At 48.6% G+C, this 24316-nt stretch overlaps 1 protein-coding gene and 1 non-coding gene across 19 annotated transcripts; both read left to right on the top strand.

Annotated features, from left to right (window-relative positions):
- Positions 1–951: 951 nt before the first annotated feature.
- CHD4 (chromodomain helicase DNA binding protein 4) lies at positions 952–23770 on the top strand. 18 transcript variants are annotated; one of them, XM_030471664.1, is made up of 40 exons: positions 952–1326; positions 2268–2428; positions 4391–4518; positions 4711–4902; positions 5290–5408; positions 5839–6080; positions 6164–6291; positions 6433–6568; positions 7052–7233; positions 7368–7607; positions 8544–8747; positions 8854–9059; positions 9316–9447; positions 9752–9848; positions 10225–10416; positions 10504–10704; positions 11682–11819; positions 14662–14783; positions 14909–15082; positions 15389–15530; positions 15983–16114; positions 16225–16342; positions 16545–16669; positions 16962–17199; positions 17369–17541; positions 17702–17882; positions 17983–18069; positions 18244–18329; positions 18408–18541; positions 19059–19203; positions 19394–19559; positions 19952–20061; positions 20304–20436; positions 20694–20771; positions 20892–21029; positions 21126–21234; positions 21561–21693; positions 22637–22832; positions 22938–23113; positions 23204–23770. In XM_030471664.1, the coding sequence occupies exons 2-40, from the start codon at positions 2332–2334 to the stop codon at positions 23219–23221; spliced, it is 5748 nt and encodes a 1915-aa protein (XP_030327524.1). In that variant the 5' UTR covers positions 952–1326; positions 2268–2331; the 3' UTR covers positions 23222–23770. The 18 variants fall into 18 exon arrangements, with proteins under 18 accessions (XP_030327524.1, XP_032775643.1, XP_030327523.1 ...); XM_032919752.1 differs by having other exon boundaries at positions 20301–20436; XM_030471663.1 differs by having other exon boundaries at positions 18241–18329.
- LOC115601717 lies at positions 19587–19725 on the top strand. Its single transcript, XR_003989459.1, has one exon.
- Positions 23771–24316: the final 546 nt, after the last annotated feature.

Raw genomic sequence — 24316 nt, 5'->3', positions numbered from 1 at the left:
TTGGGGTGTGTTTATACCTATGGACCGCTCATGTCCGTATAAAGTGATGAGTCTCCTGGCAGAGGGCCGCAGCACGGAGCTGTGTGTGGTGGTAGGTGAGAGGGAGGGATGCAGTACACGGAGACACCATGAATGCCTGAGGCACAGATAGTTCTGTAGATACCAGCCATTGGGAGAGGAAAGGCCTGGCGCTGTGTGTGGAGGGGAGACAACAGAAGTCACCCGTGGTGGCTGTGCTGGGGCTGGGGATGGATAGCCTTGGAGCAGCCCTGCAGCCCCGCGGGCAGAGCGTGCAGGATGGGGCGTGGGACAGGGAAGGGAAGCGAGCAGAGCACTCAGCCCCAAGATTGAGTGCCATCAGTGGGGGCCCGGCAGAGGGTGGTGCCCGCTGCGGGCCGCCAGGGCCCTGTGTCAGCGGGAGGGCGGGCGGCGCGCAGGGGCTGGGCGATGCCAGAGCGCTCCGGGCTGCGTGGCTGGCCCCTTGCCCCGGGACCTTGACGGCGGCGCGGCGGGCCGGGGGCCGGGTGGGGCGGGGTGGGCGGCAGAGGGTAATGGCGCGGGGGGTGACGGGGGACGGAGCCCCCTGGGGTGCGGGGAGGGCGGCCGCGAGTATTATGGGATGCCTGGCTGGACGGTGGCTCCCGGCGACTATTATGGGATGCCTGCCTGAGCGGGGTGGGGGGTGGAGGGGGGGTGTGTGTGTGTATATGTGTGACTATTATGGGATGTGCGCCCGAGGTGTGACTATTATGGGATGTTCGGGGGGGGGTATACAGTGTGCCCCCTGTCCTCCTCCCCCCCCCCCCGCCGCGGGGGGGGTGTGCCTATTATGGGATGGCAGGCCGGCCGGCACGCGCGCGGGCGAGGGGCCGAGCCGCGAGGGGCGCCCTGCCCTGGCGCGGGGTCCTGGGCTGGGGGGGGGGAGGGGGGCGCGAGTATTATGGGATGCCGGAGCGAAGGGGTGCGAGCGTGGGGAGTATTATGGGATGTTTCTCCGGGGGGGTGGGGGGGAGGGTTGGGGGACTTATTATGGGATGTTCCCGGCGGGAGGGGTTATTATTATGGGATGCCGGGCCGGGCAGTGAGTGGGAAGTTCTGAGGGGAGGGCGGATATTATGGGATGTCTCGGGGGGGGTGGTTACCGAGGAGATAGGGGCGTGGCCTGTTGCTGGGGTCCGGGGACATATTATGGGATGGAGGCGGGAGCGGGGCGGGGCCTGGCCGGGTTTTTTCCCCTTTAAGAGGCGGTGCCGGGGCCGGAGCCATTTTCCCTTCAGCAGCAGCAGCAGCGGTGGCGGCGAGAGCGGAGCCGGGGTCTGGTGCTGGGTGAGGAGCCGGGAGGGGACGAGGGCGGGAAGGGCCTCCCGCCGCCTCTCGGGGGTGTTCCTGCGGCCGGGCACCCCCCCTCCGCCGGGCGCCCCGTTAGCTCCCGGCCGCAGCTTCCCCCCCCCCTCCCCGGGGCCGCGCCGTGCCCGTGCCCGGGCGGCCGCAGGGCATTTCCCCTCCCCCACCCGGCCCCGCACCGCTGGTCCCCGCCGTCCGTCCCCGGGGGGGGGCGGCCCCGCGCCGCACGCGAGCCGGACTGCCCCGGCCCCGCCCCGCGCCCCCGCCCGGCAGCCGCTGCCCCCCTCCCGCCGCCCCCGCCCTGCGCCGCGCAACCCCGCTCCGGGCGGGGGGAGCCGGGTGCGGCGGGCAGCGGAACGGGGCTGCGTGGCGCTGCGGGCGCCGCCGAGCCAGCCCTGCCCTTTGTGTGGGGCCGGCGGCGGAGCGGGGCGCCGCTGCCCGGCCTCTGCGGCCGTGTCAGCCCGGGGCCGGCGCGCCAAGTTGGGGCGGGCGAGCCGGGCACTGCCGGCAGCGCCAGTTCCGCCGCACCGGGCCCCGCGTGGGCTGCCCGCTCCCCGAGGCGGCTCGCTGACAGCGTCCCGGCGGTACAAGGTCTTCTTGGGAAGCCCGGCTGCCTTCCCTGCCAAGGTAGCAATAACCGAGGGCAGCTGGCTGCAGGGGACGGGAGGCTTTTCCTATAGGACAGCTGTTTTGGCTTCCTCGGCAGGGATGAGTTGCTGACTCAGGTTAATATCTAGTGTCTTCAAAGCCTCCTCCATCACAACTCTAAGATGATACTTGCTGCCAGTGTTTCTATTATCCGTAGGCTCCAAATCCAGTGAAGTTGCTGTCTAAGCTTTCTCACGGATCTTCTTGGTAGCACTATTGCTGGGGAAAACAGTTCAGGTCTGCTGTAACTTTCTCTTTTCTTCTTTTCAATGAAGTACTGGCTTGACTGGCAAGAAGGCGACATCCTGTGTAAGCCCAGGCCTCCCCCGACCGGAGGACATGGCATCGGGCATTGGGTCTCCATCACCATGCTCAGGGGGCAGCGATGACGATGAGATGGAGATCCTGTTGAACAACGCTATCCCCCAGCATCCAGGTATGGAGAGCATGCAGGCACGTGTGTGAAGTGGGGGTAATGCTAGTCTCAAGCTGAGTATGTGAAATACACGATGTGCTGGGGAATGTCTTGGGTTTTTTTTTTACTACAAGTTACACACATGGTTTCGATATCTGAGTCCCAGGGTTACTTCAGAGTGCGAGGCTCGCGGCTTTGTGTCAGGTGGAGCTGACTTTGTTCCAAGGTGTTGCAGGTTGTTGGAGCCTGTGCTCTGAGGAGGTGTAAAAGGTGGAGGCAGAGTGTCCAGTTCTGATGGGGTACCAAAATGCCTGCAAGTGTCATATTTTATGATTGGGGAGGGGAAAGGGGGGGAGTGTGTGAAAGGGCAGGGTGCCTGGCTTGCTTTCATCTGGGAACTCAGACCGGCTGACGTCCAGAGCAAACTGCCCTGGGCTGTTGCATGACCCACTTTCCTTCTTCACCACACCCAATTATTGAGGTTTCTTGTGGTTCTTGCTCAGTGCTGCTTGCTCACCTTTGCTTTTCTTGTAGTCTTTGTACCTTGCGTTTTCCCTCACGTTTGCATCCTCATCATCAACATGAGACTTGAGTTGGAAAAGCCCTGGGTACTCTTCTGTTGGGGGGTTTTTGTTGTTGCTGCTGTGATGGTTGATGATTTGCTCTGTGGACCTGTATCTGGATTTTCTGCTTCCTTGTAGAAAGGAATAATGTCTGTCCTGATGTGCTGGATTGTAAGACAAGTTTGAGTTTTCCTACTAACTCATGCTGTAGTGTTGTTGTCTCAAGAGAGCAATTGTAAGAGAAATGTTGCACTAAAGGTGGGAAGTGGTGGTGTCTGCTTTGGCTTATTTTGCTTGGTGTTTTTTCTTAAAGCTCCAGGGTTTTCTAGCATCTATAAAACCTTAGGCAGAAGGGGACTGTCAGTAAGCTTTGTAAGGAAAGTCTTGGTGAAGAAAAACTGTTAAAATCCCTGCAAACTAGAGAGCTTTAGGTAATATGTTGGAGTGGATGGGACACTGGAGGCTCTAAATCAGAACCTGGGGGAGAAGAAGAGGTGGGATTCCTGAAGGACCTGGTGTTGCAGGACTATGGGAGTGAAGAGATGCCCACTGATTGGGGAATATGGCAGCAGCCAGGTGTGGGACCCCAGGTTCTGAGAGCTCAACCTGTGCCGTTTCAGCCCTGGCTGCGGTAGCTCGTCTGACCTGTGGCTTCCTCCATCCTGCCCAGCTCCTGTGGTCAGGAGGCCATTTTCCCTTGGAGGGAGAAGGAGTGACTCTGGCTGTGTGCGGTGGGCGGGGCGGCGGGGAGGGCGGGTGGCTCCTGCAGCCTGCCACAAAGGGAAGGGCTCTGTGGCTGCCCCTCGGCCGGGGGGCAGGCAGGGGAGGGGGGCTGCGCAGATGGGAGCTGGCATGCATTCCTCTGGCTGGGCAGTGAGCTTGCTTAGCTGTTGGCGCAGAGGGAAGGGCTTGGGGGAAGGTTGTGTCAAATCCGTATTGGAATAGAGTTGCTGAGTAACAGCTTTCCTATGGAGGAGGACAAGTAGTGGCTTACTGTCCTCTGTTTTGCATGCGGCTGTATGATGCTCTATACTGCTAAATAGCGAGTTTCTTTCCTGGGAGACCCGTGGACTGAAATGCCATCCTGGTCAGGTTCTCAGGTGTGTTCACCATTTTGTCTCCTTTAGAATAGATGGCCACATCTATAATCTTTCCTCTTCTTGTTGGATTATAGCAAGATCTGAGTGCAACTCTGCTTGGAGAAGGAATGTTGTGGAAATAGGTGGTGGTGGAGGGAGGGGGGAAAACTGTGCAGTGGTAACTTATGATTTCTTAGTATCTGTTGTGAACAGTAACAAAGTAAGCAGTGGTCTAATTGCTACATACTTACATAGAAGTGTTCTGAGAATCTTTTGAGTAGTGGCTATGCTGTAGTGCACAAATGGGGCTTCAATGAGATGTGTCGCCTCTTTCCCTCCAGAGCCTGAAGAAGAGCCAGAAGAAGAGCTTCTGTCAGAGGCTGACACCCCCAAAATCAAGAAGAAGAAGAAGCCCAAGAAACTAAAGGAACCCAAAGTGCCCAAGCTCAACAAGCGTCAGAAGAAGGAGGTAAGGAAAAGGATGCCCAAGGTCACACTCTAAAATGTGGATATATGGGGCGAGGGTGCCTTCTGTTGTTGTTGGCCCGTGGCAGCAATCCTTTGTATGAGCCCTCTCAAGCTTGGGGAGAGTGTGCTGTTTAGTGCTTAGCCAGGGTATTTTCTCACAGCTACCTGATCTTCTCTCTCCCTCCCTCCGCAGCTGGGGGACAGCTCTGGTGAGGGGAATGAGTTTGTGGAGGAGGAAGAGGAGGTTCTGCGCTCTGACAGTGAGGGCAGCGACTACACGCCTGGGAAGAAGAAAAAGAAGAAATTAGGGCCCAAGAAGGAAAAGAAAAACAAAGCCAAGCGCAAAGAGGAGGAGGAAGAGGAAGAAGAAGATGATGACTCAAAGGTGAGAAGCTACCCTTGCTGACTGATTGCATGCTCCTTCTTCCCATGTATCTGATTTTGGGGATCATTGTGCTTTCAGTTTAAGATGGTACATGGAGTTGGGGCTGTTCAGTTTCTTCTTTCTCCACTGGACCTGCTTGACTTGACCATTTTCCTACCTTGCATTCCTCCTCTTCTGCCTTAAACATGCCTAGGATGTGTGTTGAATCCAAAGACTCCGCTGATGTTCTGTTTGAGGCTGTGTCATATGGCACTGATAAGTGGACAGGAGGGGAAAAATCCCCTGGTCCTGACCCATTGGGTCATCTGCGGATGTGTGGAAGTTCTGATCTTTCCTGGAGCAGAACTAGAGCTTTTTCTCACATTTGCTGTGATTCTCTTTGCACAGGAGCCGAAGTCATCTGCTCAGCTCCTGGAAGATTGGGGCATGGAGGATATAGATCATATCTTCACAGAGGAGGACTACCGAACTCTCACCAACTACAAAGCTTTCAGCCAGTTTGTCAGGTAAACTGCAAGCCTGTGTTTGGAAGGACTCAAGCAAAAAGAGAGATGGGACAAGGACTAAGTTCCTTTGGTTTGAAACCTCAAGACACATTAGAGACACCAGTGTCCTGCCTAGAGCAAAATCTGAAGCAACAGTGAAATAATTGATCCGCCTCATTTTTGTTTTCAGTGTTGGGGATGATGAAGGCCCTCATTCCCTGTCCCCCTTCTCCCGTAGTATGCTAAATTGCATTTAACCTTCCAACCCCCTGAGTATTTGCATCCTCCACATAGAGTGAAAGAGGGAAGTGAAGAGGTTCATTAGCTGTTGAGATCAGAGATTAGAAAGGAATGTGGTTTGGGATAGAGATATTGATGGGGGTGGCAGGGAGGAATAATGGTTTAGATTTCAGGCTGGTCTGATAACTTTTCTTTCTTTAAATGTCTGCAGGCCACTTATTGCAGCCAAGAACCCTAAAATAGCAGTGTCGAAGATGATGATGGTACTGGGAGCCAAATGGAGAGAGTTCAGCACAAACAACCCCTTCAAGGGAAGTTCAGGTGCATCTGTGGCAGCTGCTGCAGCTGCAGCTGTTGCAGTTGTGGAGAGTATGGTGACAAATGTGGATGCTGTCCTGCCACAACCCCCTGTAGATGTGCCACTCAGGAAAGCCAAGACAAAGGAGGGCAAAGGTGAGATGAAGAATCTGGCAGGATGGTAGAAGGTGAGTGGTGTCAAGGCAGTAGTCCTGACTTGTAGTCTCCTCTGTTTCCAGGACCCAATGCCCGGCGGAAGCCGAAGGCCAGTCCTCGTATTCCTGATATCAAGAAACCTAAAACAAAGAAGGTGGCACCTTTGAAAATAAAACTGGGAGGATTTGGTTCCAAGCGTAAAAGATCATCAGTAAGTGATGCTCCTTCCTTGACCTCCTGAGGAGTAGGAGGTGATGATGTGCTAGAAATGCTGGGGTGTGTGTCGCATGTCTATTTGCTGTCTCCAGTACGTGTGCCTGAGTAGCAGAGTGTTTTTTCTTATCTACCTCAGAGTGAAGATGATGATCTGGATGTAGAGTCAGACTTTGATGATGCCAGCATCAACAGCTACTCTGTTTCAGATGGATCTACAAGCCGTAGTAGCCGCAGCCGCAAAAAACTCAAAGCTGGGAAAAAGAAGAAGAAAGGTATGGATGTTTGCGGTCACTTGGAGACAGCAGTGCAGCTAAGTGTGTGGAAAGATTACAGAAATGTCTATGCAGAATTTGGATATTTAACAGCATACTTGAGGGAGGAGAATTGTTAAGCAAGAACCTGATCCTGTTTGTAATAAGGAAAAGGTTTTCAGTTTTTTCAGCACTGTGTCTGTTCCCCTGCCAAAGGTGAGTTTTTCTCACTTCAATTACACCTTTTAATTTCATAAGTGGAAGAAGGCACAAAGGGGCTTATTTTACTCCTGTTCTAGCTCTTGTTCCCTGCCCTATTTACTTAAGTAAAACAAGAGTAGTTCTGGATTCTGGATCTTTATATTACTATGTTGGGAGAGTACCATATGTTATATATATGTATTATATATATTTATGTTATACTATTGGGAGAGTATAATCCTTTACTGTCAGAAGCCTATACCTGTGGGTCATATTGTTGTAACTCCTCACCATCCTTTGCAGGTGATGAGGACTCTACAGTGGCTGTGGATGGCTATGAGACTGATCACCAGGACTACTGTGAGGTGTGCCAGCAGGGAGGAGAAATTATACTGTGTGATACCTGCCCTCGTGCCTACCACATGGTTTGTCTGGACCCAGACATGGAGAAGGCCCCAGAGGGCAAATGGAGCTGCCCACACTGTGTGAGTACTGGATTCCCCAAACTGTGCAAGAGATGATGGAGGGAGGAGTGTCAAGCGACTTGAGACTGCCTTTCTCCTGTAATAAAATAATCACAATTGTGTCATTTTGGTTTTCTGATTTCCCTCTCCTATAGGAAAAAGAGGGCATTCAGTGGGAAGCAAAGGAGGATAACTCTGAAGGTGAGGAAATCCTGGAGGATGTTGTGGGGGATGCTGAGGAAGAGGATGACCACCATATGGAGTTCTGTAGAGTCTGCAAGGATGGAGGAGAGCTGCTATGCTGTGATGCCTGTCCTTCATCCTATCACATACACTGTCTGAATCCCCCATTGCCAGAGATTCCCAATGGAGAGTGGCTGTGTCCTCGCTGCACTGTGAGTTTCTGCTAGTACCATTCTCCTACTGCAGGGGATGATCAATCTAATCCCTCCGGATCATCTTATTTTCTGGGAAGGACTTGGTTCTCTGAAGACTCTTATCTTCTCTCACACTTTTGTCATAAAATATCAAGGCCTGGCTTTCTGTGCCTGGGTCACAGCTTGTCGATTGGCTGCTTTTTCCAGCCAGCAGGAAGGACAGGGTTACAGCCATTGAGTCTCTCTCATGGGGTTTGCCCTTGTGCAGAGTAGTTGGGCAATTTTGCGTCCAGGATGCCAAGGCTCAGTTTTCTCAGATCCCATATGTAGAAGCAGGGGAAAGAGTGCAGGCAAATTCAGTGATTTTAAAATATGTTTTAAAGTAATGTAATGCCAAACACTTCATTTGGACTGTAAACTCTATAATGCCAAGCCCTGTCTTAGTAGATGGTTGGGAGAAATGTCACACCTTTCCAGAAAGCTCTTGAAGTATTGTAAGTGGTGGTAGGTGCTTTCATTAAGTGATTTTAAGATGATGAATAAAAAAGCTGCTTCAGGATGTATCCGTATGCTGGGCCAATAGTTCTACAGCAAAATATTTTTGTACAAACTTCCATTGGGAGTTGTGGTTGGATAGATTACTGGGCTCATCGAGCATAGCAATTTCTGTATCTCACGTAGAGTTTCTGAATTGGTGTAGCCCTGGGGAGACAACTAAATTGAGATTCTGAATTCAATTTGGGGTTTGTCAGGCCTAGAAAAAGACGACAAACTGGGGAAAGCTCAAACAAATGCTGGAGATAAGGGGATGAAACCTTCGAAGTCCAAAAATGCAAATTCCATCTGCATAGTAAAGCTAATAATTAAGGAGAAGAGCTGTGACTCTATGTTTCTATTCCTCAGTGCTTGTGTGTATGTACACTCTGATGTAACAAGCTCTGTTTAACTTTTCAGTGCCCAGCCTTGAAAGGGAAGGTACAGAAGATCTTGATCTGGAAATGGGGTCAGCCCCCGGTTGGCCCACCACCACCACGTCCACCTGATGCTGACCCTAATGCTCCACCCCCTAAGCCTCTGGAAGGTCGGCCAGAAAGGCAGTTCTTTGTCAAATGGCAGGGCATGTCCTATTGGCACTGCTCTTGGGTTTCAGAGTTGCAGGTGAGTGGAGGACTTTAACCACGTCATATGGGTGGATAGTTGAGGGGAGATATCTTGGATAGTTGGTGGGGAGAACACCTACTAACTGCTTCTGTCCCGATTCCAGCTGGAGCTGCACTGCCAGGTCATGTTTCGTAACTACCAACGTAAAAACGATATGGATGAGCCTCCCTCAGGGGACTTCGGGGGGGAAGAGGAGAAAAGCCGAAAGAGAAAAAACAAGGACCCCAAATATGCTGAGATGGAGGAGCGCTTCTATCGATACGGGATCAAGCCTGAGTGGATGATGATCCACAGAATCCTTAATCATAGGTAGGGGGAGGTAGCAAAGAGGATTTTCCACAAAGACCTTAAGCAGGGCTAAGGGAGAGTGGATGAGCTAAACTGCAATATGACTGGGGGAAACAGTGGGAGCTCGTTTGTTCAGGACAAACAGTGGGTATGACAAAGTAAGTTCTTTTGTTTCTGTTGCTTCTCTAAGGGATCCTTTCCTTCTCTCCCATTGGAGTGGATTGGGTGAATACTGTCATTTCACTGTACTTAAGATTACTGTTCTTTTTTTCCACAGTGTGGATAAGAAGGGGAATGTCCACTATTTGATCAAATGGAGAGACTTACCCTATGATCAGGCATCCTGGGAAAGTGAAGATGTGGATATCCAAGATTATGACCTCTACAAGCAAGCCTACTGGAATCACAGGTAAGAGAAGTATCCAGAGGTTGTGTTCCTTTCCCTTCTCTCAAGAGAAAACTAGAGTAGTTCAGCCCTTAGCACTAGCTGGATTAATATATGGAGAAGCATTACCTTGTTGGTGACTTCTTATCACTTTGGGCAAGGGACGCAAGGTACCTTGTGTCTCTCCACCAGTTCATGAAGGTTCGAGTCCTGTTCTCTTGAGCCTATTTGTGTTGGGTCATTGCCCTCCTATTCTTTGTAGTAGTTTTCCCTTGATCTGTTACAAAAGTCATTAAACTTACATGTTCTTGGGACTGTCTCTTCATAGGGAGCTGATGAGAGGTGAAGAGGGCAGGCCTGGTAAGAAGTTAAAGAAAGTGAAGATGCGTAAACTGGAAAGGCCCCCCGAGACTCCCACAGTAGATGTAAGTTACTGCTTTTATTGCTTAGGAGCCATCTGATACAGCTGCTTATTTTGGGGAGGGAGCAGGTAAATGAGAAACTGGAGAGTAAAGAGCATATGGGTTAGAGTTCCTTCATGGGCTGAAGAACAAATGGATTCTAGAGCCTTCAGACAAAGGCCCACCTTCTCCTTTGGGTGAGACACTGGCTGGCTTTTGGTGAAAGGGTTTTGCCAAAAAAAAAAAGGTTTTTTGGTGGACATTTAGGAATTTTGTGTGGTGAATTTTTTTGTCTGAAATCTCATCAGCACTAGGGAATATATGGGTGACTGGAAAAGGAATTCTTGGTAGCTGTCTAGCTAAGGTAAAGGATATCCACTCTTCCTTCTTTCCACTGTAGCCAACAGTGAAATATGACCGGCAACCAGAGTACCTTGATGTAACAGGGGGGACTCTGCATCCCTACCAACTGGAAGGACTGAACTGGCTGCGCTTCTCTTGGGCCCAGGGCACAGATACAATCTTGGCTGATGAAATGGGTCTGGGAAAGACTGTGCAGACTGCTGTGTTCCTCTATTCCTTATACAAAGAGGTGAGAACTGGGAGATCACTACCCAGGGAGATTCTGCCTGTGTTAGTGGTTGAATTCATCTAATGCTCTTACTGACTCTATTTGTAGGGCCACTCAAAGGGTCCCTTTTTGGTGAGTGCCCCACTGTCCACAATCATCAACTGGGAACGAGAATTTGAGATGTGGGCCCCAGATATGTATGTAGTGACCTACGTTGGGGATAAAGACAGCCGGGCCATCATCCGGGAGAATGAGTTCACTTTTGAGGATAATGCAATTCGTGGAGGCAAGAAAGCATCCAGAATGAAGGTACAGAACTCTGAGGGAACACAAGCCTGAACTGAAGGAAGAGATGCACTGCCCTGCCGTTCAGCAACTGAGATTCAGATACTCTGGTGTCCCTGGGAACTGATTATACTTGTAGTTTCCACGGGGAAATAACTGTAAATCGATGACTGGTGGGCGTTTAGACTCTTGCTCTAGACTATTTAAACACTCCTACTAGTCTGAACTAATTCAGTGCTGGGAAAAGAGGGTTGACTAAGGTAATACTGACCGTAGGCAAGTCCCTCTATTTCTTCTACTTAATCTGTGAAGTTGTGCATCACTTCTACAGATCTAAGGCAATGTCAGAATTGCCATTATATGGAAAAGACAAATATACAAGTATGAGCTTTCTAATCTGAGGAACTGGCTGACAGTGAGGCCATACCTAGACATCAGAGAAATTGCATTCTGTGCCCAGACAGGAAGGAAGAGCCTGATCTAGATTGCTCGTGTTTGTAGAATTTTAGTCTTGCTAGTAGAAGCAAGATGGGAGCTAAAGCTTTTCTCGTGGCAGAGATAGATAAGGACTCCTTTGCTTACCTTGAAATTGAACTGCATTAAGTACTAATCCTAATTTAAAGTTCCATGATAAACTACTAATCTTTTTAAGTCTTAGCTTTTTGATGAGCCAGTCTTCTCCAAATCTCATTTTCCTGCTATGCCTCTCTTCACTTGCTTATTTGTTAAAGTTCTCTGTCACAATATTTGGCAGCTGCCCAGAAGTAGCAGGTACTGAGGGGGTTGAGGAGACTTCCATGTGTTGAGGGTAATGAGGTATTAAAAGGCTAAGATGGTTTGGGTAGCATTTTGAATCCTGTGACAGGAAACAGTGGGTGTGAAAAGTGATGTTCTGTTTGACCAGGGCTCACCAGAATAACTTGATGGAGAAATACTGCATCTACTTGGTTCTGGGGCATTCCCCTATCCCATTACTATGTTCCTTTTTGTTTCCTTTGCAGAAGGAGGCTGCTGTGAAGTTTCATGTGCTTCTTACCTCCTATGAACTGATCACAATTGATATGGCCATACTGGGCTCTATTGACTGGGCCTGTCTCATTGTGGATGAAGCGCACAGACTGAAGAACAATCAGTCTAAGGTACCAGAGAAGCATAGGTGGCTTATAGGCATGGCATATGTTGCAGGGGAGTATGGTCAGGGAGCATTCAGAAGATTAGATAGCTGCTCCTAAGCACCTAAGTTTGTCTGTCAGCTCTTAGTCCAATAGTAAATTTGATGTGTTATTTAGAAACCAAACCAAACACAGCCTTTGTTTGGAGAATAACTATCACTGGCAACAGCTTCACTTTTATCCATATCACTGGTTAAAACAGCTTTCTCTCTAGGTGAATAGGCAATCGGTGTATACTGGAAAAGAGGAAAAACCTGGATGTTGTTGGTACTCTGAAATACAAACTAGCTTCTCTGAAAGCAGATGATGTATCTGCACCACCTCTTTTCTGGAAAGGTTTACCATACTGAGCATAAAACAGCTTGCATGAGTACAGTTATCCTACTTCCAGAGTAGGCCTCCTCTCTGCATTCATCTAGACTTGTAGCAGAACTAATTGGATGTTACAGAAATGGGAGAGGTGGGCAAGGGTGTTCAAAAATCATAGAAGCACAGAATAGTCTGGGTTGAAAAGATACTCTGAAGTCATCTAGTTCCAACATCCCTGCCATGGGCAGGGACACCTTCCACTAGACAAGGTTGCTCCAAGCCCTGTCCAACCTGGCCAGGGATGGGGCAGCCACAGCTTCTCTGGGCAACGTGTGCCAGCGCCTCACCAACCTTACAGTGAAGAATGTTTTCCTTATCTCCAATCTGAATCTACCCTCTTTCAGTTTAAAGCCATTCCCCCTTTTCCTCCCTTTACATGCCCTTGTAAAAAGCCCCTCTCCAGGTTTCTAGGCAGTGGAGCTGCTCTAAGGTTTCCCCAGAGCCGCCTTTTCTCCAGGCTGAACAACCCTAACTCTCAGCCTGCCTCTATAGGAGAGATGCTCCAGCCCTTTGATCATCTTCATGGTTTTCTTCTGGACTTGCTCTTAACAGTTCCTCAACCTTCGTATGTTGGGGGCCCCATAGCTGGACACAGTGCTCCAGATGAGGTTTCACAAGAGCAGAGAGAGGAGGAGAATCACCTCCCTCAACCTGCTGGTCGCATTCCTTTTGATGCAGCCCAGGATGCAGTTGGCTTTCTGGGCTGCAGGTGCACACTGGAGCCGGCTCATGTTGAGCTTCTCATCAGCCAGCACCCCAAAGTCTTTCTCCGCAGGGCTGCTCTCAATGCATTTTCCAGCCAGCCTGTATTTGTGCTTGAATTGCCCTGATCAAGGTGCAGAACCTTGCACTTGGCCTTGTTGAACTTCATGATGTTCACATGGGCCCACCTCTCAGGCCTGTCAAGAAAATGCCTGGGTAGATACTGAAAAGCTGCATAGGTGTTTTTGTGTGAGGCTGCACCTTAACTGAGCTTGTTTGAATTCAGTAGATCTGACTGTACTTTCTTAATCCAGCTCCTCCCTAAACCCTTGTGCCTTAATTCTCTAGTATTGATTTGTCTGTCTTTCAGCTAGGTTCTAGTATGCTGAAAACAATTGTTGATGGAAATCTGGTTTTATAGGTTCTTGGTGACTGTGTAAGATGTGTAAGACAAAATTGCCTCTTGATTTCTTTTTGTTTATAATGGCTTTAGCTTTCTGGATCTTGGCATGAGGCTGCTTTCAGAGACATCACAGCCTGCAGTCCAGTTTCCAGATCTCTTATTTTTTTTTTTTTTTTATTGTGGGCATTAAGACTGGATGCCATTCTATGCTTAGCATTGAAATTATTTGAAGTAGTAATGAATGCTTACTATTAATATTCATTAATAGGAAAAAGGATGTAAAGGCTCAAGGTTACACTATGACTAATAGTTACAGTTGGTTGTTTACCAAGACTGTTAAATCTGTCTCTTTCTAGAGCAGCTTTCTGTCCTGGGAAGTGGTTGGCTGCAAGACAGGTCAGATGCTTCTTGACAGAGTGCAGTTATCTGCTAAAGTTTTGCCAATATAATCAGTAACTTCTGTATTTGATTCCAAAATAGAGTGTTTTGGGGTTTTCTTACTGTTACTATGTAGAAAGATAAATCCCCATGGAAGCCATTAGAAGGATGCTTCTGGTGTGGTAACCAAAACTTGAGTGGTGGTGGGTTTCTCTTTGAGGGCGTTTTTGTTGTTGCCATCTAGTACAAGCTACTTCCATAAAGTTTGACTTTGTATCGTGCTAAGTGCAAAGGAAGCAAAGAAATGGCCATGTTCATAAATAAATTATGGCTTTATTGTCAGTTTGTGCTGGTGAGCATGGTACACTTGTGCTTTTCAGTTCAGTACTTTATCTGCTCACTACCTCTGTCTGGAATTCCTTCATTGTTGTGAAAACCAGCACAAATTACCTTAAAGACACATCGGAAAACCCTCAGGTCTTTCTCTCCTTTGCTTGTTCAGAGCTCTGGAACATTGCCCAGATTGATATGAATAGGAAAAATGACTTAGCTATTTCTAGAATTCTCAAGGCAGAGTAGTTGTAAGGATGTGGAACACTAATTTAGCAAGAAAAAGTACATAGCATAGCAGTCTGGAAATGATTGGTGGTCTCAAAGAGCTTGTAACTTAAAAGAGTAAAAAGAACCTGCCAGCACCTGATGGTCTGTAGGGTTTGCTGCAGTCACATTTTAGCTATGCAGAACAATGATCCAAATGAGATCAGTCTAGTGACCCTGACTGGAATGTAAGCTACTTGGAGCTCTCGTCCAGGCAGCTGATGTGGTCTAAATTGTACCCTAGCTTGGTGTCAGCATTAGACTTTTTTGTAGGCCTATGACTTAATCAGCCTCTGACATGTTTGTGTGGGGTTTTTGCCCCCCACCATCACTATTTCCTCCCTGCTCTCTACTTCACAGTTCTTCCGTGTGCTGAACGGTTACTCCCTCCAGCACAAGCTGCTGCTTACAGGAACTCCCTTGCAGAACAACCTGGAAGAACTGTTCCACCTGCTGAACTTCCTCACGCCAGAGAGATTCCAGTATGTCTTGCAGTGCAAGTCAGCCTGCCTGTTTTGTCACTCCTATCCTGTTCCTTGTGGGTTTCTTCCCCTCTCCCCCCTCCTTTTTCCTTTGTGGCTTTTGCTGAGTGTCTCTTTCTCTGCAGTAACTTGGAGGGCTTCCTAGAAGAGTTTGCAGATATTGCCAAGGAAGATCAGATCAAGAAGCTGCATGACATGCTGGGCCCACACATGCTGAGGCGTCTCAAAGCTGATGTTTTCAAGAATATGCCATCTAAGACTGAACTCATTGTCAGAGTGGAATTGAGCCCCATGCAGAAGTGAGTATGGGGATGAAGAGAGTACCTGCTGTTGTTGCTCTGTGCTTCTCTTTCAAAGAGGATGTTGAAATAGCCTCATCCTCACTATAGGGCTTTCTGCACAGTGGATAGGAGGAAGATTTCCTGCTGCCACTATAGCAGAGGGACTACTAATCCTGTGCTTTGATGTAAGGAATAAAGAGACAGTGAATGCCACTGGCAGAGCCTAGGTAGCTGGCAGGTAATGCCAGGAGCTGTGCAGAGTTTAGCAAGAGAATGTGTTAGTCATTCTCATGAGGGGTGTCTGAGTTGTATTTTTCTTTTCAGGAAGTATTATAAATACATTTTGACAAGAAACTTTGAGGCACTGAATGCACGCGGTGGTGGTAACCAAGTCTCCTTGCTCAATGTTGTTATGGATCTGAAGAAGTGCTGCAACCACCCCTACCTCTTTCCTGTGGCTGCTATGGTATGTCCAGTCACTCACTCTGTATAAGCAAATTGCCTGCTGGCTGTTACCAGGGAGTCAGTTAGCTCCCTAGTGAAGCATAGAGAGGTTCTCCTTCCCCTCTTTCTTCTTCCATGTTTTTTTTCCTGTCCTGTCTTTATGTAGACCCAACATACAGGAAGACATTTCTTTTTTTCAATATCTTTGTATGACAAGTAGAAGCTATCTTGTGACTCATGCAAGATGATGAAGACAGTAAGAGTAGGGGCATCTAGGAGTCAGTCTGAAAGAGAAGAGGCACAGGGTAGCACTAATGTTCGTATAAGTAGTGCTACACATTGTGGTTGTGCCAAGCTAAATAACAATGTGAGTCAGCATCTGATGAACATATCTAGGGACTAAGAGCAAGCTATATCACTTCAAGCAGTTTTCTTCCCCCACCCCTTACTACCTTTCTTTTCTCTTTTTCTCAGGAAGCTCCAAAAATGCCAAATGGCATGTATGATGGTAGTGCTCTTATTCGAGCCTCTGGAAAGCTGTTGCTGCTCCAGAAGATGTTAAAGAACCTTAAGGAGGGAGGTCACAGAGTGCTCATATTCTCTCAGGTATATGGGGAAAAACCTGAAGGCTGGGAGTTCTTTGTCTGAGAAAGGAGCCTGTTGACCTGGTATCCTCTTGTCCCTCACTCTTTTGTGGTGGTGTTTTTGATATGCAGATGACTAAAATGTTGGACCTTCTAGAAGACTTCTTGGAACATGAAGGGTACAAATACGAGCGGATTGATGGAGGAATCACAGGGAACATGCGTCAGGAGGCTATTGATCGCTTCAATGGTACGGAGTATCCTCCTTTCTTTGCGAAATGAGAACTGTTATCTTGTACATGCTTAGGGGTCAGCAAAGGATTGTTGTGGCCCAAGTCTTCCATTGCTCTCCTGGAATCTTAAATTAGTAGCGATTCCCCCTCAGGTGATGTGTGTAAGATACAAATAATGCACTCACCCTTGACTACTTTTGTTCTCTCCTTTTATTTAAGCTCCTGGTGCTCAGCAATTCTGCTTTCTGCTTTCAACTCGAGCTGGGGGTCTTGGTATTAACTTGGCCACAGCAGATACTGTGATTATTTATGATTCAGACTGGAACCCCCACAATGATATTCAGGTGAGTCTGAATAAGACCACTCACTGTGGAGTAATCCTGAGGAAGAGGGGGAACAAAATCATCAGGAGGAGTGAAGGAGTGCAAGACTTTCCCTCTAGAAATATGCAAAATTAGAGCAGTGAGGATGGGTAGAAATGGGAAGTGAAATAGTGGAGGGTTCTTCTAGGGCCCAGCCTTCACTAATGTTAAGAGCCAGCATGAAGGCAACTGGGAAAATTGTTGGAGGTAGGTGGGGTGTATCAGACTACTACTTGTGTAGCTCTAGACTGTTCTGAGCACATCTCTTTTCTAGGCTTTCAGTCGTGCACACAGAATTGGACAGAACAAGAAAGTGATGATATACCGCTTTGTGACAAGGGCCTCAGTGGAGGAGCGTATCACTCAGGTGGCCAAGAAGAAAATGATGCTAACTCATCTGGTAGTGAGACCAGGGTTGGGCTCCAAGACAGGCTCCATGTCCAAACAGGAACTTGATGACATTCTCAAATTTGGCACTGAAGAGCTCTTCAAGGATGAGGCTACTGAGGGGGGTGAGTGCCTGGGAGTAGAACTGAAAGAGGTGGGGAGGTCTGGCTCCTTATTTAGCAAGTGACTCTAGGCACAGTGCTGATCATAGCTCTACAGAGAGGTCTAGGGTGCCATTCCCTTTCCTAGTCCTTGGAGATCCACACAGCAACTGTGCCTGTGCTCTTCCCTCAGGGGATAACAAAGAAGGTGAGGACAGCAGTGTCATCCACTATGATGACAAAGCAATTGAGCGTCTGTTGGATCGAAACCAGGATGAAACAGAAGATACAGAACTTCAGGGCATGAATGAATATCTCAGCTCCTTCAAGGTGGCCCAGTATGTGGTTCGTGAAGAGGAGATGGGGGTGAGTATGAGGTGGATGTCGGCTAATATCTTCTGCTGAATGATATAGGATCAATTAAGCAAATTGAGCTCTGATGCTTTTAAGGGCAAGCAGGCATATATCTGCTTGGACAGGCTGGGATTTGGAACATGGGGCTCTAAATTTGTTACCGCTCTGGCAGGAGGAAGAGGAGGTTGAACGGGAGATCATTAAGCAGGAGGAGTCAGTGGATCCTGATTACTGGGAGAAACTGCTGCGTCACCATTACGAACAGCAGCAGGAGGATCTGGCCAGGAATCTGGGCAAGGGGAAACGTATTCGCAAGCAAGTTAACTACAATGATGGCTCGCAGGAGGATAGAGGTACAAATCCCCAGGAGCCTGAGGGAGAAATGGGTATAAGTATGTGTTGCTGGGAAGTAACGGAGTAGCGTCTCAGGCTCACGTGCTGTTTTTCTTTCAGACTGGCAGGATGACCAGTCAGATAATCAGTCAGACTATTCAGTTGCTTCTGAAGAAGGAGATGAGGACTTTGATGAGAGGTCTGAAGGTAAGTTCTGGGTGAAGCCAGAGTTCCTGGGTTGCTTTCTCTGAGTATGGGAACAGCTGGGACTTGATTTGCGTGATTTATACACTTTGTAGTGCTGCTCTGCAGGGGAAATATTCACACAACAACATGCTGTGCATTGTTTCTCCTCCTTAGCTGCATTTCTCTCTCCAGCAGCTCGTCGGCCTAGCCGCAAAGGCCTGAGAAATGATAAGGATAAGCCTCTGCCTCCCTTACTTGCCCGTGTGGGAGGAAACATTGAGGTAAGTCATACCAGGGTAGGCGTTAGCATCCTAGCTGCTTCTCTATGGCTCTTGCCATATCTGTCTTCTCCTTTCTAGGTCTTGGGTTTCAATGCCCGCCAGCGGAAAGCCTTCCTCAATGCTATCATGCGCTATGGAATGCCACCTCAGGATGCCTTCACCACTCAGTGGCTTGTTCGGGACCTCCGTGGCAAGTCAGAGAAAGAGTTCAAGTGAGTCTGTGTTAAGCAGGGATGGAAGACTGGCAGCATCTAGTCCCTTTAGGGAAGAATGAGAATTGGGCCTTTTCTGGCTTTTCCTTAGAGACTACATTTCCCTAATGCGTTAGTTGATTCTTTGCAAGGGAATGAAATAAATATAAGCTAGGAGACATTAGGGGATTGTTCCTAGCTCTCGTCCGTGGACTTGACTCATCAGTCACCAAAAGCAAGTGCTTTTAGAGGAGTAGTGTGGAGTACTATGGCAAGCATGCAATAACTACTCTCTCAGAGTCCTTTTTTGGCTTATGGTTGTTTCTGACTCAAGATCCTGAGCTGGCTGTGTGTGCCCTTTATGTATGTAGCAATTCTGTCAAGAAATTCTCCCTTGAAGGAGCCTGGAACCCCAGAATTGGTGTTACTATGAGTTAGGATTTCTCAGGTGATTTTTATGTGTTGGAAGGGGTCTGATAATGCATGTCTCCAGCTTACCTGGTTTGTAGTCTAATTGCTTGTCTCTTAACTGCTCCAGGGCCTATGTCTCGCTGTTCATGCGCCATTTATGTGAACCTGGAGCTGATGGTGCAGAGACCTTTGCAGATGGGGTCCCACGGGAAGGTCTTTCTCGACAGCATGTCCTTACTCGCATTGGGGTCATGTCACTTATACGCAAAAAGGTAGGTGCCGAGCAGAGCAATGCAGTGTTGGCTCTCCGTACAACTTGTAGTCACTGGGGTCCTGCGCTAGTGAGTTACGTCTCCTTTCACACCTATTTCTGTTGTGTGCCAAGTGGTCTGTCTCTTCTGGTTTGAGGACGAGCTTTGTGTGACTCTTCCAATGATACATCTTTCTCACCCTCTCATGCAGGTGCAGGAATTTGAGCATGTGAATGGCCGCTGGAGTATGCCAGAACTGGCAGAGATAGAGGAGAACAAGAAACTTTCACAGCCAAGCTCACCCTCTCCCAAAACTCCAACTCCTTCAACACCAGGGGATACGCAGCCAAATACACCGGCCCCCATCCCTCCACCTGGTGAGAGCTCCCCTCTTGTACAGTTCTGTGTCCTGACCTCATTCTGGCTGTTCCCCTCACCGGAGCTGTGGTGGTGGGGCCTGGGGGTGGACACAGATCAACTTACTCTCATGTTAGGAGGGCTGCCAAAGATATGTGCAAGCCCTTAAAGGCAAGAGAGGACACTGACTTTCCTTGGATGAGCTGACATCAGTGAGAAGAGAAGCCCAGTGTTTTTAGTGGGCAGGAAAGGGGGTGGTGGTGGGGTATCATCTTGAGTGATAATGATATCCCATTTTGATGAGCCTCATCTCTGGAAGCAAAGGAGATGTCTGCTTGGTAGCAGTGAGGGGGAGAACTTACTGATGCTTTTCTTTTGTCTGCTGTGTTGCTCTTGGGTGGGGAATACACAGAAGAAGGAGTGAAAGTAGAAGAAGGAGCCAGTGCTAAGGAGCAAGGAGAGTCGTCTGAACCAGAGAAAGAGCTCAGTGCTTCTGCTACTGAAACAGAGGTCCCTATGGAGGTGAGTGTTGGGTTGCTGCTTTGCCTCATGCAATTGCAAATGCCTCTACTTCTGCCACCTCTTCTGTGGTGGTTCTGCTACTGAGGCAGAGGCAAGTTCTTGGAACGATATTTAAAGATAATTCTTATGTATTTAGAAATGGCCTGACACCTTTGTGCATCTTTGTTTTCCAAACTGCTGTACTGTCTTCTGTTTCGGTGCACTGCTTTACCTTGCTTCTCATTGATTTCTGTCCTCAGCAGTGTGCCCAGCCTGTGGAGACACCACCACAGGAAGCAAAATCCCCAGTGAACCCCACAGAGGCAGATGAAAAAAAAGTAGAGGAACCAGAGGTGAAGGAAAGACCAGATGAGCCAATGGAAGTAGAAAGCAAAGGTATCTCTAGGGAGGTTATTTAATACCTTGAACATCAATAAACCCCTCTCCCCCTGAAACACAATTTCCCTAAAGCTGCATCTTCTTTGCTTCAGCACTTCATCTTAAAGAAACAGGTGTAAATATAGATAATCAGTGGGGTGATTCTGGGCTTTGATCAGGGAGTTGGGGAACAGTGTTAGTTTTCACAGGCTGAAGAACAGAACCTTGGACTTCCCATGTTCCCCTACATCTCTTGTTCTCCTTCTCTCCTGCAGCTGATGTGGAGAAAGTGGAAGACAGAGCACCTACTGAGAATCCCCCTGACCCTCCTGTAATTACTCTGGATGAGAAAGGTGAGTCATGATTAATTCCATTCTCTTCCTTAACCCCTGTCCTGCAAGGATTCTTTGTGGGACCAACTTGCTGTGGTCCCAGTCTGCCATGTTGTCTCTAATAACTTCCTGTGTGTACAGATGAGAAAAAGGATGATGATAAGAGAGATGTGGTGATGCTGCAGAATGGAGAGATGCCAAAAGAGTCAGTAGATGAAAGGCACAAGAAGGCAGTAAAGCAGCGCTTCATGTTCAACATAGCGGATGGGGGCTTCACTGGTATGAGGAATCCTTATACGCTTGAACTTGTTTATAGGTCCCTGATTGTGTTCGTGGAACAACTTTCAAGTATTCTGTTGTCTCTTGCCTTTCCAGAACTACACTCCCTGTGGCAGAATGAAGAGCGGGCTGCAACTGTCACAAAGAAGACCTATGAGATCTGGCATCGGCGTCATGACTACTGGCTCCTTGCTGGGATTATCAAGTATCCTTACCCTGGTGGACCAGTCCTCTCCCCTTGTACATAAACTATCACAGTGAAGGTGACCATCCCAGGTCTGACTGGAGTATGTTAATTGAGAGAGTGCTTTATCTTCTTTCACAAGAGTGAAAGTGATTGTGGGATGAGGAGTTTCCTGTCAGCATAGTTAACACATAGCAGGACATAGTTCTCATTCCTTTTCCTTGGCTCCTGTTCTTCCCTTCTCTGCACCCCTTTTCCCCGCCCCCTCTTGAGAACTGTATCTGCCTGGGCTGTGTATTCCCTTGTTCTCTCACTGCCTTTGTTTGCCTGAGCTCATCCCATCTCAGTCATGGCTATGCCCGTTGGCAGGATATTCAGAATGATCCTCGTTACGCCATCCTCAATGAACCCTTCAAGGGTGAGATGAACAGGGGTAACTTCCTGGAAATAAAGAATAAATTCTTGGCAAGGAGATTCAAGGTAAGGCTTTCTCTTCAGTGTCATAAGTGCCTTTCAGCCAGCTGGACCTCTAAAAACAAGAGCATGCTGTTCTGTGTTTCCACTAAGAAAGCAAAGGCTTTCATCCTAGGGGGGTGTGTGGAATTAGTAGTATCTCTCAGGATGATGCATGATCAGGAAGCTCCATGATGTGGAGCTTCCTTTACTCTAGAAATGGTATTGGGGAGCTTGGTTCACTGCTCTCTCTCCAAATGTTTATTGAACAACTGGTGTGCAGGAGGCTTAAGGTTCGAGTGGCCGTTTCCATCACAGCTTCTCTTTGGTGTGCTACAACCAAAGCCTAACCAGAACTTAGAAACACTCTATGGGTTGGTGGGAGGGTTGCTTTCAGTCTCTGCCTGAACTTACTTGGGAGTGACCACAGCTACGTTCTGGGAGTGATAAAGGTCATATAGTTCTCTTCCATTTTGGGGCAAAACATTAATTCAGTGTAGTCTGGCTGATCAGTCCTGCACTAACAGGATTCAAGTTGATTTCTCCAGATGCCCCTGATACATGTAACATTTTTAGACTCTTCCTGTAAGTAGCATTGGACTTGGGTTCAAAGAGGAAGCTCCCTCATGTTTACTCCCTAAAGAAAGAGTAAAATAGCAAACAACTTGGTCTTGAAAAAGCATCTGAGGAGAAATGAGACTCCTAGAGAATTTTTGGTAGTCTTTGATTAAACCAGATGTGGCCTGGTTTTCTTGTGTATCGGGCCTGGAGGTACACATGGAGCCCTTAACAGTTTTGGGGTTTTCAGGCTTTGCTCAGTATTAGCAGAAGCTGGTGAAAGGAGGTTCAGCTGCAGAATTTCACCTCATGAGATAGTGTAGAACTGGACTGGGAGAGATGGGAGGTGCAAGCAGGCTGCTTTTCAGGCACCTGCTGAAACATGATTTGGCATTGCTGCCCCATCTTGCAGCTCCTGGAGCAAGCGCTGGTGATCGAGGAGCAGTTGCGGCGAGCTGCCTATCTGAACATGTCAGAAGACCCATCTCACCCATCTATGGCTCTGAACACCCGTTTCGCAGAGGTGGAGTGCCTGGCTGAGAGCCACCAGCACCTATCCAAGGAGTCAATGGCTGGGAATAAACCAGCCAATGCTGTGCTGCACAAAGGTAACACAGTATGTTAAATGAGGGTGGGATGCTGCTTCCCCCTCTGGTCTTTGCCCTGTGGGGTTGTCCCTTTCCCTTCTGAACAGATGCCCCTTTCTCTTCCAGTTCTGAAGCAGTTGGAGGAGCTTTTGAGTGACATGAAGGCAGATGTGACTCGCTTGCCTGCCACCATTGCCCGTATCCCACCTGTGGCAGTGCGCCTTCAGATGTCCGAGCGCAACATCCTCAGCCGACTGGCCAACCGCAGCAGTGAGCCCCCTCCACCACCACCTCCCCAACAAGTACGTACCCCCTAGAGCTACCAGGGGAAGGTGGGGGCTCTGGGGGGAAAGCCAGGGTCTCCTGACCACTCATCTTCTCTCCCCCTGCAGGTGGCCCAGCAGCAGTGAGTCCCTGGCCCAGTGCTGTTGACCTTTCAGCCAAGCTGAAGTGACCCCCCTACCCCTTCACACTCTACCCCTCTGCCTGACATTCCTGACTGGGTGCTGTTTCCCTCCATGGAAGCTGCTGTGCAGGTCTCGGGGAGGAGAAGAAACTCCTTCCTCTGCAGCCAGCCCGTTGGAGCAAGGAGTGTGCTTGGGAGAGAGGGGGGATATATGTATGTTGGACTCTGTACATAGTGACTGGAGGCCGCAGCGCCATGTCTGTTACACGGAGAACCTGGCTGCATTGCTCGCTGCCTCCGCCTGGAATTCCAGTTTTTGATTTTAATTTTATTTTGAGTTTGTTTACTGAGATGAGTGCGCAGGCAAGACCAAGCGAAAGCCAGGACAGAGACAAAGCTACCTCCATCAAGATCCTTTTTAATACAAAAACTGACCGGACTTGTCCACTACTAAGCAGCTTGAAGAGAAAAACAAAAAAACAAAGAAAAAAAAAAAAGAAAAAACAGAGCAAAACCTTGGTAAAACTGAAAAATAAAGTTTCCTTGTATTTTACTTTGTTATGTCTATTCAGCAAACAAGGGGGTTAGAGTGCTCCCTTACCTCTCCTCTGTCTTTTAGAGAACCATAACCTCAACTAGGTTCTAGAAGACCTTTAAGATCATCACATCCAGGCCTTACTCCAGTACTAAACCATTCCACTAAGGGCTTATCTACGCAGGTTTTGAACACTTCCAAGGCTGGTGTCTCCACCACTGACCTGGGCACCCTGTTCCAGTGCCTGATTACCCTTTTGGGGAAGAAATTGGTCCTAATCTCCAATCTAAACCTCCCCTGCTCTAATTTGAGGCTGTTACCTCTTGTCCTTTCACTTCTGATCTGGGAGAAGAGACTGACCTCACCTCGCTGCAGCCTCCTATCAGGCAGTTGTAGAGAGTGATAAGGTCCCCCTGAGCCTTCTCTTCTCCAGACTAAACCCCCCTAGGTCCCTCAGCCGTTCCTCATCACACTTGTGCTCCAGGCCCTGCACCAGCTCTGTTGCCCTTCTCTGGCCCTGCTCCAGCACCTCAATGTCTCTCTTGCAGTGAGGGGCCCAGAACT

The sequence above is a fragment of the Strigops habroptila genome, chromosome 2 (assembly GCF_004027225.2).
Source record: "Strigops habroptila isolate Jane chromosome 2, bStrHab1.2.pri, whole genome shotgun sequence".
NCBI lineage: Eukaryota > Metazoa > Chordata > Aves > Psittaciformes > Psittacidae > Strigops > Strigops habroptila.
The sequence above is the reverse complement of the archived record's forward strand: the minus strand, read 5'-3'. Positions and strand labels throughout refer to the sequence as shown.

Coding starts and splice junctions, on each gene's coding strand:
- CHD4 (XM_030471647.1), top strand. CDS start 2,332: ATGGCATCGGGCATTGGGTCTCCATCACCATGCTCAGGGGGCAGCGAT. Junction 4,903..5,289: donor AAGAAGATGATGACTCAAAG/GTGAGAAGCTAC, acceptor CTCTTTGCACAG/GAGCCGAAGTCATCTGCTCA. Junction 18,070..18,222: donor CTTTGATGAGAGGTCTGAAG/GTAAGTTCTGGG, acceptor TCTCCTCCTTAG/CTGCATTTCTCTCTCCAGCA.